Raw genomic sequence first — 15,458 nt, 5'->3', positions numbered from 1 at the left:
AAAAAAAAAAAAATCAAAACTTAAAAAAAAAAAAAAAACAGAAAACAAAACCAAACCAATTCATCTCAGTTTTCACAGTCCAAGTGTCAGGCTCACTGACTTTAAAACGTCACCTTTCTGAGGGTCTGGCAGCCCACTCTCTTGCTGTCACCCTGCATTCTGTGAAAAGACACAGTGGCTGTCCTTTCTGGAATAATCATCTCTGAGCAGATTCAGAGCCAGAAGACACCCATACAACAAAGGCAGGATGTCTGCTCCCAGGACAGGCTCCTGGCCCAATGCCCAACTCTCCCCGTCCAGGGCCTGGCCCCCTACCTTGTAGACATCCAGCTCTCCACACTGCCGGTCAAAGCGGGTGTAGAGTGCGTTGAGCATGGTGATGACCTGCAGTGGGGAGCACTGGGAACAGATGGCCGTGAACCCCACGATGTCTGAGAAGAGCATGGTGACATTGCCGAAGCGCTTGGCCTGCACAGCGTGGCCCTGCCACAGCTGCCGCGCCACCTCGCTGGGGAAGATGGAACACAGCAGGTCCACCGTCTTCCGCTTCTCCTCCTCCAGGGCCTGGTGGGCCTGCTCCAGCGTGGCCTTCAGCTTGCCCAGCCTCTTCTTCAGGCCATCCTGGGCCCTGGCCTGCTCCCCAATCAGCACCACATCCCGCAGCGCGTTGTGGATGGGGATGTCGGAGAGGTACAGCCCTCGGCCCGTGAAGTCTTCCAGTCTGTCCACGCAGGGTGAGCCCAGGAACAGGATGGAGCTAGACTCCACCATGTAGATCATCTGGCCTTTGAGGTCCATCACCTGTGTAAAAGGAGGACCAAGCTTTGTGGCTTATTCACGTTCCCAACAGACAAAAAGTGAGGAAACAGGAACAGTGATAATCCCTTCTTTTTTTTTTTTGAATAAGTCACACACCTTGCAGGATCTTAGTCCCCCCACCCCACCTTTGTTTTTAAACTTGAGCTTTTTCTACTTGTTGACAAAAACAATAGGCTCTCTTACGGTTTCAATTTACTATGAGCTCTAAAATGCATGCATACATCTGGAGAATATACTGGAGAATTGTTGCTGTTCAGTTGCTAAGTCATGTCCAACTCTTTGTGACCCCATGAACTGCAGCACACCAGGCTTCCTTGTGCTCTACTGTCTCCTAGAGTTTGCTCAAACTCATGTCTACTGAGTTGGTGATGCCTTCCAACCATCTCATCCTCTGTTGCCCCCTTTTCCTCCTGCCCTCAATCTTTCCCAGTATCACAGATTACACAGAAAATATGATTTTTCAATCAACAATGCCCCAAAATCTTGCTTCAAGGCTTTCTCACTGCGTGCTACACTGATGCTTCTGCTCCAACATTCTCTCAGCAGCAGCCATCAGCAGAAGGGTGCACAGGACCCCTGGGGGAGGGGGCTTCACGTTTTCATTCTGGGTCACAAGCTCACATGTGTGAAGGAGACAGATGTGTACATACGTGTTAACGAAACAGAGCCACAAAAGCAGCCTGGACGTCCTTCAACAGTGAATGGTTAACCAAAGTTCAGGACGACCACACAATGGGATACGACATGGCCTATCCCATCATGAAAGAGACCGGTGTCTAATGACATGGAAGAATACACACAGATATCATTTACTGATTAAAAAAGAACTGTAAAAAGTGGCTTTTTTGTTTTAAACAAAAATGTACATAATGTTTTTGATTTTGCAATGGACATCTTAAAAGTAGTACCTATTTTTAAACATTTAGTTGTACTGTGTTTATGACAAAAAGTAATAAAGCTGTTTCCATCTGGGAGGACAGATGGTTTGTCTTCTGGGTTAACTTGTCCAGAAGACAGGTGCGTTGTGAGCCTTTCTATGAGCTCAGTTATACTACTGACTGTGGTTTCCAAACTTCTTTTCTAAATCACGCATGGTTCTCTACTATGAGATGAGAGCAGAACACTTTCTCCCACATTTTCTAACAGTTAATCAAACAAGTTATTGATTTTTTCCATGTCTATTAAATATTGACTTAAGAATCCATTTAGTTGCCTCCTCTAAGAAACAAGTCATTTTTGTTTCTTTGTTGTAGAATTCCTCTTATTATCCAAATTAAGTCAGCTATTTTGTGATGATCGAAGCCATATTTTTACATAAGTATTTTTGTAATTCAGCTATAAAATACTCCATAAATATTTTCCAGGTGACGCTAGTGGTAAAAAACCAACCTGCCAATACAGGAGATGTAAGAGACATGGGTTCCATCCCTGGGCCGGGAAGATCCCGTTGGAGGAGGGCACGGCAACCCACTCCAATACTCTCCCTTGGAGAATCCCATGGAGAGAGGAATCTGGCAGGCTACAGTCTATAGGGTTGCAAAGAGTTGGACACCACTGAAATGACTTAGCACAGCACAGCACACAAAGATTTTAAAAGGTAGACTGCGTTCAAAAAATATTTGTGAAGTAATGCCTTAAGTAAGCAAGCAAATAAATGCACAAAGAATCTTGTTTTAAGCCTTCAAAGTATTTTAGAATTATTTTAAACAGAAATATTTTATTAAAAATTCTGGCGACTTCCCTGGCAGTCCAGTGGTTAAGACTCTGCAAATTTGACCCCTGGTCAGGGAACTAAGATCCCACATTCCCTTCACCCAAAAAGCCAAAAAACAAAAAGTAGAAGCAACACTGTAACAAATTCAATAAAGACTTTAAAAATGGTCCACATTAAAAAATGTTTAAAATATTGTGAAGTGATACGGTATATTTTTACATTTTTCACACCCAGTCTTTAAAAGTGAAATCATTGAATCCATATCACAACAGGACAACTTTTCTTCTTACCCTGGAAGATTTCTTCACGGAGTTGTCCCACCTCCTCACTCGCACCAGGAACTGCATGTTCAGCATGGTCATAATGCCGCTGAACGTCTGGCTGATTTTGGGGGTCAGGATCTCAAAGTACTCATCAAAATGAGGCTTCCCTTGCACGTCTCTCCTGCTCATCAGCCGCCTGATGCCGTGGCCGAGCTGCAGGATGCTCATATCTCTGTCAAGCATGAAGTGGAAAGGGAAGGTCTTGCAGAAGAGCGAGGCGGGGATGACCAGCGAGGACACGGGTTTCCCAGGGGGCGGGTGCGGCCGGGCGCTCCTGATGTGGACGGAGTAGAGCTCGCAGGGCTGGTCCACGAACTCACGGCAGTCCTGGTGGAAGCGAGAAGGCGTCGAAGAAACCTCCACTTCCGTCTCATACAGTATGCGAGCAGCTGCCTTAATGATGCCGGGGAGAATCAGGGAAGTGATCCTCTTGGGGAAGAAATAGTAAACATATAAGACATCGGGATCTTTATCCAGGCATAGGATGGATGCGTCCTCAAACCTGCCCTTCTTTTCTGCTTCTTGACAGTGGCTGCTCTGTTTCAGGAGGGTGCTGAAGCTATTTAAAAAATCTTTCAGGGTTCCTCCAACCACACCTAGGATGTATTCATCTTCTTCATAACATATTTTAAAAAGCTCCTCACCAAGAGATTCTTTGATGATCTCCACTGGAACTCCTGAAAGCATAGAACACATTTTTCTGCCATATCATATGCATCATCTTGGCAGAGCTGTATTTTTACTACTATTTTTAATACCACCGTATCTGACAATTTAGCTTGCTTTATATCTGCTATAAGAGTTCCAACCAAAATTAATCATTTTTGTTAAAATTATCTGCATAAATTCATTTCTAAAATTCAAGTAACTCCAAATATACACCCGAATTGGTTAATTATGAAAGAATGATCAATTGAGTATATGACTTTTTATCACCCTGAAACTTAACTATAAAAGAGCAATTGGAGTCACAGGGTTAAGTCTCTTTCAAAAGAAGTTTTCCCACCTTGTTTACATCAGAAACAGTGGCACATGTTGTGAAGGGGTACTAGCTAGCCCCCTTGGAATATAAGCATCAGATATAGAATTAATTTATATCACTGGTGGTGAAATTCAATTTTGTCATTTTTCTTGAGATGATATAAAGTAATATATTATAATAGTAGTAAATATTATTATTATTATTTTTGAGCAAAATAGTATTCTTGTTGTTTAATGTTACCTGAATGAAAATGTGTTGGGAATATATCATTTACTTTCCACAACTTTTCCTTCACTAGTCTCCTTTATTCTTTAAACTCTTTGTACCACACTCTTCTCATCTATAACGTAGGGGAAACATGGATGCCCTGTTCACAGCACTGCTGTGGTGTTTGTGGGCCATGTTAGAATTGTGCCTGACCCAGAGAGAGGGTTCAGTGCAAGTCAGTCATCAGCAGCAGCAGCAGAAGCAAATTCTTCAAATCTACTTCAAAAAAACCCTCACCAGTTGGTCCACATACTCGAACTTTGAAAAGGACAGTATGACAAAGTCACTCATCTGCTTGATTCTGCCAAACTAAGTATTAATACGTAAGCACTGCTCACATATTTCTCATAATTGCTTCCAACCTTTAAAAACTTACTTATATTACTATGCTGAGTAGAACTTTTCATGCATAAATGAAGGACACTTAGTTACCAAGTTCAAGACCAAAGCATATGAATGTCTATAAATCAGCCTGCCAGACAGCTTTATCTACTTCTCAGCAAATAAACATTGTAAGAAGAGGAAACGTTTGAGGTCAAACAAAGGTATAAGTATGAAAAAGAGTAATTCTTTACATTAACACAAAACATGATATTTAACATTTCACATTGGATGTTACCAACAAATAAACATGAATATTTTAAAGAAAATATTAGTTCTCCAGGTAAATATTTTCTAGGAATAGAAAATTTTACTTTACAGGTGAAATAGTTCTATAAGCAAATTATTTTCTAATTTCATATATTTAATTCTATTACCTGCTGCAATTGCTTGGTCCACAATTATTTTTTCAAAGTCTTCTCTTTCCAAAGATTTCCTGAAATTATTTCAATATCTTAAATTATAAACTGACAAATGAGTGCTAAAATTTCAGATTATAACATACAGAAATGATGACAGAAAATAATTTAAATTACCTTCTTTGTAGAGGCAAATCTTGACTGTCGAGTTTAAAGGATAGGAGCAGTGACATGTACAAACCAAATCAACGTTGGAAAACCCCCAAATATACATGACCTAGACTATTTCATCACTTTTCATAAAGCATATCTACCCTTGAGACTAACTTCATATAAGCTAATAGTACAAAGGTTTGTGCTGGCAGAAAACCCAATGGTACAAATGGCCAAGGATGATAATAAATCAGGATGGGCTTTTCTGATAAAACAACCAAGAAGAAAAATCTACCTACTGATGGATTTCACTTCTAAGTAAGTCCTTATTTATTTTTTAAAGCAAATACACAGTACGTGCTACTTTTAGGTTTTAGGTTCTATATATTTAACTATCAGGCATCATCACATTAAACTTTAGCCTTGATCTAATATAAAATTAGTAACTAAATAAATTTATTCCTTATTAAATTACTGAACTGCTTTAAGTAACACATGTTTATAATATACTTATATATTAATAATAATCAATATAATTTAATATATATGATTAATGATATATAATAGCATACATTTTGACTGATAGGATTTTGTAATTTCAACTGGACAACTTGTTGATTCACGTTTGCTTAATTGTTTTTTTGATGAGTTCTGATAGTGATAACTGATTAAAATCAAATTTACAAAACTACTAAAGCATATTAAAAGATACCCAAGTTATTTTGAGGTTCAGTTTGCTATTAGACAAGCCAAGATCACAAATAGGCATACATTGAAAATACTATATCAAACAGATTTCAATAATGCATGATACATGTAGAGAAACTTCAAAAGAAAAAATTCTTGACAAGGAAAATCATCCCACTGGCTACTTGATCACATAAAGGTATACTGCTTATAACGTGGGACAATAGACTGTTCAAAATTGGGAAACAAGTATGTCAAGGCTGTATGTTGTCACCCTGCTTATTTAACTTATGTGTAGAGTACAACATGTGAAATGCTGGGCTGGATGAATCACAAGCTGGAATCAAGACTGCTGGGAGAAATATCAACAACCTCCAATATGCAAATGATACCACTCTATGGCAGAAAGTAAAGAGGAACTAAAGAGCCTCTTGATTAGGGTGAAAGAGGAGAGTGAAAAATCTGGCTTAAAACTCAACATTCAAAAAACTAAGATCATAGCATCTGGTTCCATCACTTCATGGCAAATAGATGGGGGAAAAGTGAAAACAATGGCAAATTTTATTTTCTTGGGCTCCAAAATCACTGCAGACAGTGACTGCAGCCATGAAATTAAAGGATGCTTGCTCCTTGAAAGAAAAGTTATGACAAACCTAGACAACATGCTAAAAAGCAGAGACATCACTCTGCGGACAAAGATCCATCTGGTCAAAGCTATGGTTTTTCCAGTAGTCATGTTTGGATATGAGAGTTTCACCATAAAGAAGGCTGAGCACCAAAGAATTGATGCATTCAAATTGTGATGCTGGAGAAGATTCTTGAGAGTCCCTTGGACTACAAGGAGATCAAACCAGTCAATCCTAAAGGAAATCAACCTTGGACATTCATTGGAAGGACTGATGCTCAAGCTCCAATACTCTTTGCCACCTGATGCAAAGAGCCAACTCATTGGAATAAGACCCTGATGCCAGGAAAGACTGAGGGCAGGAGGAGAAGGTGGGCAACAAAGGATGAGATGGTTGCATGGCATCACCGACTCAATGGACATGAGTTTGAGCAAAGTCTGGGAGATAGGGAGAGGGAAGTGCTTCAGTCTGAAGCACTGGAGTGCTTCGGTCCATGGGGTCACAGAGAGTTGGACATGACTTAGCAACTGAACAACAACAGTCAGAAATATATTCTTATCTAAATAACTTGGGGATCAAGCTATGATATTACATCTAGTTTGAATTAGATACCCCCAACCCCTTGTTATATACTATATTAGTCAGTCTCCAGATTTGTTTCTTCTTCTCATTTAAGCAACTTCTTTTTTTTTTTTTTTTTGAAGAATTAGCCTAAAGCTGCTCAGAGGACTCTTCTGCCAATTCCCAGCAAAGCTTAGCTAAGTCAAACATCACACTGCTGCTGCTGCTGCTGCTGCTAAGTCACTTCAGTCGTGTCCGACTCTGTGCGACCCCATAGACGGCAACCCACCAGGCTCCTCCGTCCCTGGGATTCTCCAGGCAAGAATTCTGGAGTGGGTTGCCATTTCCTCCTCCAGTGCATGAAGGTGAAAAGTGAAAGTGAAGTCGCTCAGTCATGTCCGACTTGTAGCAACCCCATGGACATCATACAGTGCCATTCAAAATAAGTTCCTTAACTTTACCTTCAAAAAATTTAAAAATAAGGTGTATGTCTGCATGTATACCAGCAAATGTAAGTATGTTATACACACAGGCACACATACACCAGCCATGAATTCACACATGATGTGATCAAAAGGTCCTAGGAAAAGATAAAAGCAAAAGCTCAAAACCAACCCAAAAGGGTATCATAATGACTGAATAAAACTCATTCACTTAAAAATGGTGGTGGGTGTGCTGTATGACTCAGGGAACTCAAATCAGGGCTCTGTAACAACTTAAAGGGGTGGGAGAGGGAGGAAGATGGGAGGGAGGTTCAAGACGGAGGGGACGTATATATACCTATGGCTGATACATGTTGATGTTTGGCAGAAACCAACACAATTCTGTAAAGCAGTTATCCTTCAATTTAAAGATAAATAAATTTAAAATTTTAAAAATGGTGGTGGGTGGGAAAGTGAAGTTCCCATCAGCAGTCAGCACAGTGCCCTCAGTAGAAATGGCAGCCAACCTGCCAGAAAGATGGGGAAAAAGGCCCCACATAGCCAAGAACTAAAGAAACAAAGCAGAGAGAAGCCATTTGGCATTATCAGCAGGCAGTCTCATAAGAGAAAAAGTCCCTCTTCTTATTTCAACAGTGGTATAATCATTAGGACACTTTAACAGTATGATAATGCTTTAAGAAGTCAAAGAAGAGGTAAAAAGATTTTTCAAAATTTCAAATAAAATCATCTTTTTAAGTTTTGAGGTTTTTTTTTTTTTTTTTTTTTAAGAGCTCCATCTCTGGGAACACATCCTAATTGAATATCAGCATCGAGCTTAGGCACATTTCAGGACACCAAGCCCTGGGAATAAATTCTGAGTCAACTGGCTGCCAAGGCCTCAGGCAGACAGACAGAGTAGCACAGCTCCAGGACTTGCTGGCTATCTTATCAGCCGGACTGAGAATTAAGGTCAGAGGCTTCTGGAATGCTGTCCATATCACTCTGCAAACACAGCTTCTGTCAGACACATAGATTCACACTCTCTTTGGATCTGTCTCTGACCCCTTCTTGGCTTGCCTGCTGCCTGAAGCCTGGGACCAGTTAGTCAGCGAGTGAAATTAAGCCCAGAAAACGCACAGAGCAGATGATCCCCTCCTGAGCAGCAGATGGATAAATGTATAAAATATTCCTGACAAAGGTACTGGTTTGCAAAAGTTGCAAATTCAATTCTGAAATTTGAATGCAAGTGTTTATTGTAGTATTTACACAGCAAATAATCCTTCAATTTCTGGGAAACCAAAACAAAGCCAAATCAAGTTTTCCACCAACAGTAAATGTGCCAAGATGTATTTGTAAAATGAACTCTAAAAATCAGGGTTTGTTTGTTTGTTTTTAATTCACCTTATATATGAAACTGCTACAGAAAGCTTTCTTAAAGAAAGTTTCAAAGACAAAGTAGAAGAAAAAGTACAAATGGAATAGGTATTTGAATATCAGTATAATCAGTATAACCAAGCTAGTTAGGAAAATACCAAAACACCTCCCTAAGGAGTGATCCAGCTGCTGCCCCACTCCTGAGTTGCCCACCTCTTACTCCCACATCCTTCCCTGCTGATGTGGGAGCTAAAAATTTAACCTGTGCAATATTGTAAAATAATCAGCCTCCAATTAAAATAAATTAATTAATTTTTAAAAATTGTGGCTTAGGCTGGGGCAAAGGGACAGGCAGGCTGCACTGGGACCTAGCCCCAGATTCTTGGCACTGTTCTTCAAGCAGGAGTCTGCTCTGATCTATGCCTTAACTTTGTTAAATATTTCAGAAATTACACCCTAGCAGAAAAGAATAGGCCTTTTGGGAGTTTACTAAATGGAGAAGCACAGGGTAACATGGTTAAAATCATGGGCTCTGAAAAACCCAGGCTTGAAACTCCATTCTGCCATTTCCTAACAGCTATAAAATTCTAGACATTTTATAGAAACCTGAGCTTAGTGACATATGAACTGTGAAAAATGAACACACTTCCTTTCAGATTAGTGGCAGCTCAAACGCTTAGCCCAGTTCCTACATACCAAAGTGATTCATATATGCGAGACACCACTAAGCGCTGGTTATTAGTAGCTGTGACAGTGATTGTAACAGGAGATTCATGCAACTGAAATGATTCAATTTACCTGTTTTCCTTTATTTTGTGTTTTGCCAATGTTCTCTGAAGGGCAAGGTTCAGACGCTCAAACTGAAAATTGAAAAGAAAAGTTTTAAACACTCCCTTAAATAATCATTTTCTTGAAGACACGTATTTCACAAAAATTTCTTCTGAGAGCTTGTCAGGAAGAAGCAGAAGCATTGCTACTTTAAAGACAAGTGTAGTTGAACTACCCCTGTGGAAAAGAGGACTGATTTTCAACAGCTCTCACATTTGGGAAGAAGCTAACCACTCAGACTGACTTGAACCTGGATGTGAGCTGTGTCCCTGGTGGGTGGCTCCAACAGCCACCGAGCTGGAATCACACAAGAGACTCAGTTTGGTGAAGTCAGGCACCCCTTCCTCCAGGTCAGGAAATCCCTTGGACGTGCAGCCAGGACTTCAGTCTCAACGGGGCTCAAGCCAGGAGACCCTCTTTCCTTCCACAGACCCATAGCAGCCCCCTACCCTATGCTGAGATCCTCCACCCTCCCACAATCTCACATTCTGCTCATGTATCATTCCTGTCTCTTCCTTCTCTAGAAACTCCAAGCATCTGTCTCTTCCCTTTCTTTTATCCCTTAAATCCAATCTGTCACCGAGTTCAGTTGATTACTGACTGAAACAAGTCTTGGATTTCCCCAAACTTGTACTCATTTCTTTTCCGTGAACAAACAATCTTCACAAAATACTTAACAGTGTTCTTCCCTTTTACTGATTTCTGAGTATCTCATGAATCTTCCTAGATTGCAAAATACTTGTATGTAAGCCTGCATAGTTTTAAATACTGGTTGATAATTAATATCTCTTAGCAGCTTGCTCTCCCTAACCAGTTAATAAGTGGAAAGTAAATCATTGGTAACTTCTTTACATTCCATAAAAAAAAAAAAAAGTTCTATGTATCTGCATGTGTATACAGCCACCTACTGTAGTTTATCCAGAGGACAGTGGAGAATTCTCTGGCTCTGTGCCAAGTTGTGAAATTCCTTTTTCCTTAAGAACTATTTATATCCCTCTTATAAGACAGTAAAGTCAAGCAAAATCGACCAAGATTCTGTTTTAATGAAATTATGAAAAGAACTTTTGGTTTCTAAAGAGCATATATTAGTAGAACTTAAATGTGAAATTTCTTGAAAGACAATACAAGTGCTGAAAAGAAATAAAATAGAACTTAAATTTACCCATATAACAATTTTTCTAATGGTTTAGATAAGGAGCGAGAGACAGAAGGGCTGGAGGGTGCTGGGCCAGCAGGCAGATTCTGAGCGAGGGCCCAGCACCCTGTGGCAAAGGGTGATTGCCTGGCAGGCAGAGAGCAGGTTTGGGAAAAGAAGGAAGAAGGAAACATTAGACTTGAGACCCTAAAGGAAGCAGAAGCAGACAGCCTAGGCTGCTTAAGAAGGCTTCAATATTTCAAGGGCATTTTTTTGCTGTTTTTTTCTTATTCTTATGTATTGCTTTTTATTTCTGTAGGTTATATTCTTTTAAGTGGAATCCTTAAAATCTATGGATTTCCAGTAGCTCTTTCCAGATCAATTGCATAAGAGTTTGTAGCCATTGTCACTCCATCAGTTATATATAAGACTGCCAGTGTCAGCTTCACCCCGTCAAGGGTCTTTGACTTCATAGAGAGTGACTCTGGAATCATGAACACCAGCAAGTCTTTGTGGATGAAAGCCCATGAAACTCTGGGTTGCTGGGAGTTTTGCCCTTCTCTAAAACCTAATCAGACAGAAAGTGTGTGCGTGCGTGCATGCTCAGTCACATCTGACTCTTTGCGACCAGACAGACTGTAGCCTGGCAGATTCCTCTGTCCATGAGATTTCCCAAGAAAGAATACTGGAGTGGGTTGCCATTTCCTCCTCCAGGGGATCTTCCCCACCCAGGGACAGAAACTGCGTCTCCCACAACTCTCATGTTGGCAGGCAGATTTTTTACAACTGAGCCATCTGGAAGAGGGGTCATCAGTGACATGATGGTCACTGCCTGCACAGAAGATCTTGGTTGTCCTTCAAGCATTTGCAACCTGACATTTTTTTTTTCTTGTTTTCTGTCTTCTCCACTAGAATAGAGACTCCAAAAGGACAGGGAAGATCTGTTTAGCTCACCACCGCATGTTGGGCACCTAGAAAGTACCTGGTCACAGGAGATGCTACCTACATACTGATGGAATGAAGGAAGAAAGGAATGAATGCACATCATCTCCCCTGTCAGCCATTCCAAGTCCTGAAGGCTTAGTCTGTAACATGTGTATCAGTGAAGCAATATAACTCAGTACAGAGATGTTACCATTGCAGCTTGCTCAAAAACACAATTTATATTATTTCAAGTTAAAATAACTTTAATTACATTTGCTTATACATGATTTATTGCTCTGACCAGGAACTTGGGATGGGCAACAAAGAAAGAAAATCCATCCATTTCTGCCCCTGAAGACTTTCTCCTTCCTCACCTCAAGTACTAGTGGAAATATCACCATCCTCTCTCCTCTTGACCTTTTGGTTAAACACTAGGACACGTTTTTACCATTCTCAGTCTGTATTCTTCCTGGTCTTTCATTTCCTTCCCACTGCCACCAGAAACTTCTTTTTCTTGTCCTTTCCTCCTAATATATATGCTGTCATTGTAAGAAAGGACAAATGGTCCCTCTCTCATTGCTGGACTTCCTAGAACAGGTGTCTTCCTGACTTTCTATGCTGAATCAGAACTTAGGACCCACTGTATAGCTTAGGGCCCTCTACTCAATATTCTGTAATAGCCTATAAGAGGAAAGAACCTGAAAAAAGAATGAATATAAGTATATGTATAATTGACTCACTTTTCTGTACACCTGAAACTAGCACAACATTGTAAGTCAACTCTACTCCAATAAAACTTTTTTTAAAAAAGAATTTGCTTTTTTTAAGTAAAAAGTTCTGAAGTCCTAGCCAAGCTGTAGCTGCATACATTAGTGATATTACAGCTTAACAGGCTTTGGTGTCTGCTTTCATCATACACCATTGCTCCTCTGGAAACTGTTATAAATTCAAGATAAGACAAAACAAAACCCACAAGTTTTTCAGACAAAACATTTATTGGTAAAGGCTGCTGGTGCCTAGAGCTTCCTACCTTGGTGCTAAGGCTTCTCGAACACATCCTGAGCCTACACCCTGAGATGATGTAGATCACAAGAATGTCAGGAGCAGGACTCAACTTCCCTGAGATCTCACGCCTTAGGATACAGAATCAACGACTGCAGGATGGCCCTGGAGGATACCAGTATATTAACACTTCAGGTACAACTGCCATTTCATCCAGTATTGCTGGGAACACTCTGAATGGAATTTCATAGGTCTGGTTTATGGATTAGTGGCTACTTCAGATGATTTTTAACTTTTCTGCATTTTTTCTTTTTGCCTAGAGACTACATTAAGAAAGCTTATTTTTATGTAAGAGCGAAGAAAAGTCATTGAAAGGTTTTGAGTATGGCAGGACCTGGGATGGAATGTTTTCTATAGATCTTCATGTTCTTCTAGACCAAGGAAATTTTAGCTCATAAGCATAATGGAATACTACTTCTTTTTTTCTTCTTGCAACCCAATATTCCACAACACCTTCAGAGACTTCAGGAGTTCCTTCAAGCCCCCTTCATCTCACAAGGTGTGTGATTTGGGACAATATCCTTCACAGAAGCATGTGCTGCTGTGTGCTGTGCTGTCGCTTCAGCCCCGTGTCTGACTCTTTGCGACCCTAGGAACTGTAGCCCATCAGGCTCCTCTGTCCACGGGATTCTCCAGGCAAGAACACTGGAGTGGGTTAGCCATGTTCTCCTCCAGGGGATCTTCCCAACGCAGGGACCGAACCCGCATCTCTTATGTCTCCTGCACTGGCAGGTGGGTTCTGTACAACTAGTGCCACCTGAGAAGCCCTCATATAAGCATATGTGACTCAATTTAGTTCAGGGAATGGGTTCTGATTTGCTACAACTGTGGCTAAGATCATGCTGCAGTTATTTTAAAAACACTCTGCTTGAGGAGCTTACAGGATTATCGGGGAGAATTTCCATGAAAAATCAGCTAATAATAAAATAGAAGAGCAACAGATTATGAATGAGGTGCAGAGACCTTTCCATCTCCCCTAGTTATCTTAAAGCAAGTGATCTAACTTTTACGTGTCTTAATTTCTTCAAACAAATGAAAAGTTTGCACTAGATGAGCTATAAGACCTTTGTAACCTACGATTCCATGACTCTGGAATGCCATCTCCCACTCTAAATCTTCTAAGGATAATGAACTATAATACTTGTCCCCATAAAACATAACTGGAGTTTACATCTTATTATCAAAAACAAGAATGAGGATGCCATCAAATGCTATCTGGAGTCTCTTCTTTGGGGCTACGGATGGGACTGAAACTGAACAGTAAGCTAAGCATTAAATCTGTCCACTTAAAAAAGATCAGTTTTTTAAAAAGCCCTATTTAATCAAAGACACCTAGATGTTTGAATAGCTGATGAAGTAATCTAGTTTGGTTGCTATTCAGCATGAATGTACCCAGTCCTGGGATGTTCACTAAAATGTGAATGAAAATGGCCTCAGTTGTGGGAAAGAGTCCTGGTTCTTCTAGGTCAAGGGCAGACCTCTTGCTTCCTGGAAGTCCTCAGCCTGGCTTTCTCTACTACATGACAGCACACTCAAAGCTATGAGCCCGCAAACAAACGACACAGATTATCCTAAATAAAGGAAAATAAGAACGCATATATTTGATATTCTGAATGTTTTTAAAAGAGATTCCAATATGTGCATGACTTCCATTGTAGGAATTCAGAATTTATCAAACAAAATAATAAAGCCAACAGGGTAATGACAGGACCTGGGGAAAGCATGGCCGCTCTCCAGCTTCCCAACCTCACCATCTGCTCATCCCTGTGCTCTGCCCTTGGAAATGAGGGTGCCAACCGCTTCCCAGACTGACACCAACCAACTGCCTGGGAAGAGCTGCATCCCTCATCCTAGCCAACGCTGGCTGCTGGTGACTGGAGCGGGGAGACTGTAATTAAATATTTCCATCTCAAAGGCCACTAGCCAGTCTACTACTGTGCTTATTTTATATTTGAAATAAGTTCCCTCAACTTCCTGCCAATTCTAATTTATCCATTCTTCAAACTTCAAGTCTCTTCTTTGCCCGTTGAGCCCATATTGCTGACAGCAGTAATTGCTATATCTTTCAAAAGCTGTGTGACTTTAGTCAAGTCACTTAGCCTCTCAGGTCCTTCTTGGGAATTAAACAAGGTTACCTCTGAAGTTCCTTCCAGTCCTAAAAGTCAGCAGGCTGTGGTCCTTCAGTGTTTCTCACAAGGCAAAGGGTTGGTGTGGAGTCAATTAAAAATCATCAATAAATTATGAGAGCCAGAATCTGATTTTTTCAATGCCCAATCTCCTAGGCTAAGTGAATCTGCATAAAACTGTGAACACTGATAGAAGGAGGAAGACATGCCATGAAGACTTTCAGTGGCTCTTCTCTTTAGGCCCATGGAGTGAGGAGCTCTCCACATGCCCTGTCTATTCCAAACATATTTTACCTAATTAGGTCTATGGCCTGTCCCCAGCGTTCCCTGTTTTCTCTTTTCCCCCCAGTTTTATTGAGAAATAATTGACATACATCACTGTTTAAGTTTACGCACACAGCATGACACCTTGATTTACAGATAGTGTGAAATGATGGCCCCAATAGGCTCAGCTAACATCCATCTTCTCATACAGATGCAGAACAAAGAAAAGAAAGGAAAACAAAAAACTTTCTCTTTGTGATGAGAACCCAGATAACCTTCCTACACACCACACAGGATGGCAGGGTCACCATGAGTTACACCCATGGTACTCATTTATCTTATCTTCCAGCATCTCTGGACCACCTTCCTCTAATCCCCTTCCCCTTCCCCTGCCTCTGGGGACCACATGCATCATCTCTTTTTCTATGAGTTATTGTTGTTTTTCAATATT

At 40.6% G+C, this 15,458-nt stretch overlaps 1 protein-coding gene across 9 annotated transcripts in view; it reads right to left on the bottom strand.

The window, feature by feature from the left end:
* The window catches only part of GUCY1A3 (guanylate cyclase 1, soluble, alpha 3), a 65,093-nt gene that overhangs the window by 17,907 nt on the left and 31,728 nt on the right, over window positions 1-15,458 (bottom strand). For all 9 annotated transcript variants that reach the window (XM_010852508.1, XM_010852506.1, XM_010852513.1 and 6 more), the window contains 4 exons: window positions 9,467-9,528; window positions 4,864-4,922; window positions 2,824-3,533; window positions 316-801 (listed from right to left, as the gene is read on the bottom strand). In XM_010852508.1, the coding sequence (XP_010850810.1) occupies window positions 316-801; window positions 2,824-3,533; window positions 4,864-4,922; window positions 9,467-9,528 (1,317 nt within the window). The remainder of the gene's footprint in view (window positions 1-315; window positions 802-2,823; window positions 3,534-4,863; window positions 4,923-9,466; window positions 9,529-15,458) is intronic.

Source organism: Bison bison, unplaced genomic scaffold (genome assembly GCF_000754665.1).
Source record: "Bison bison bison isolate TAMUID 2011002044 unplaced genomic scaffold, Bison_UMD1.0 scf7180017864312, whole genome shotgun sequence".
In the NCBI taxonomy this organism is placed as follows: Eukaryota; Metazoa; Chordata; class Mammalia; order Artiodactyla; family Bovidae; genus Bison; species Bison bison.
Note: the sequence above shows the minus strand (reverse complement) of the source record. Positions and strands in the feature narration are given on the sequence as shown.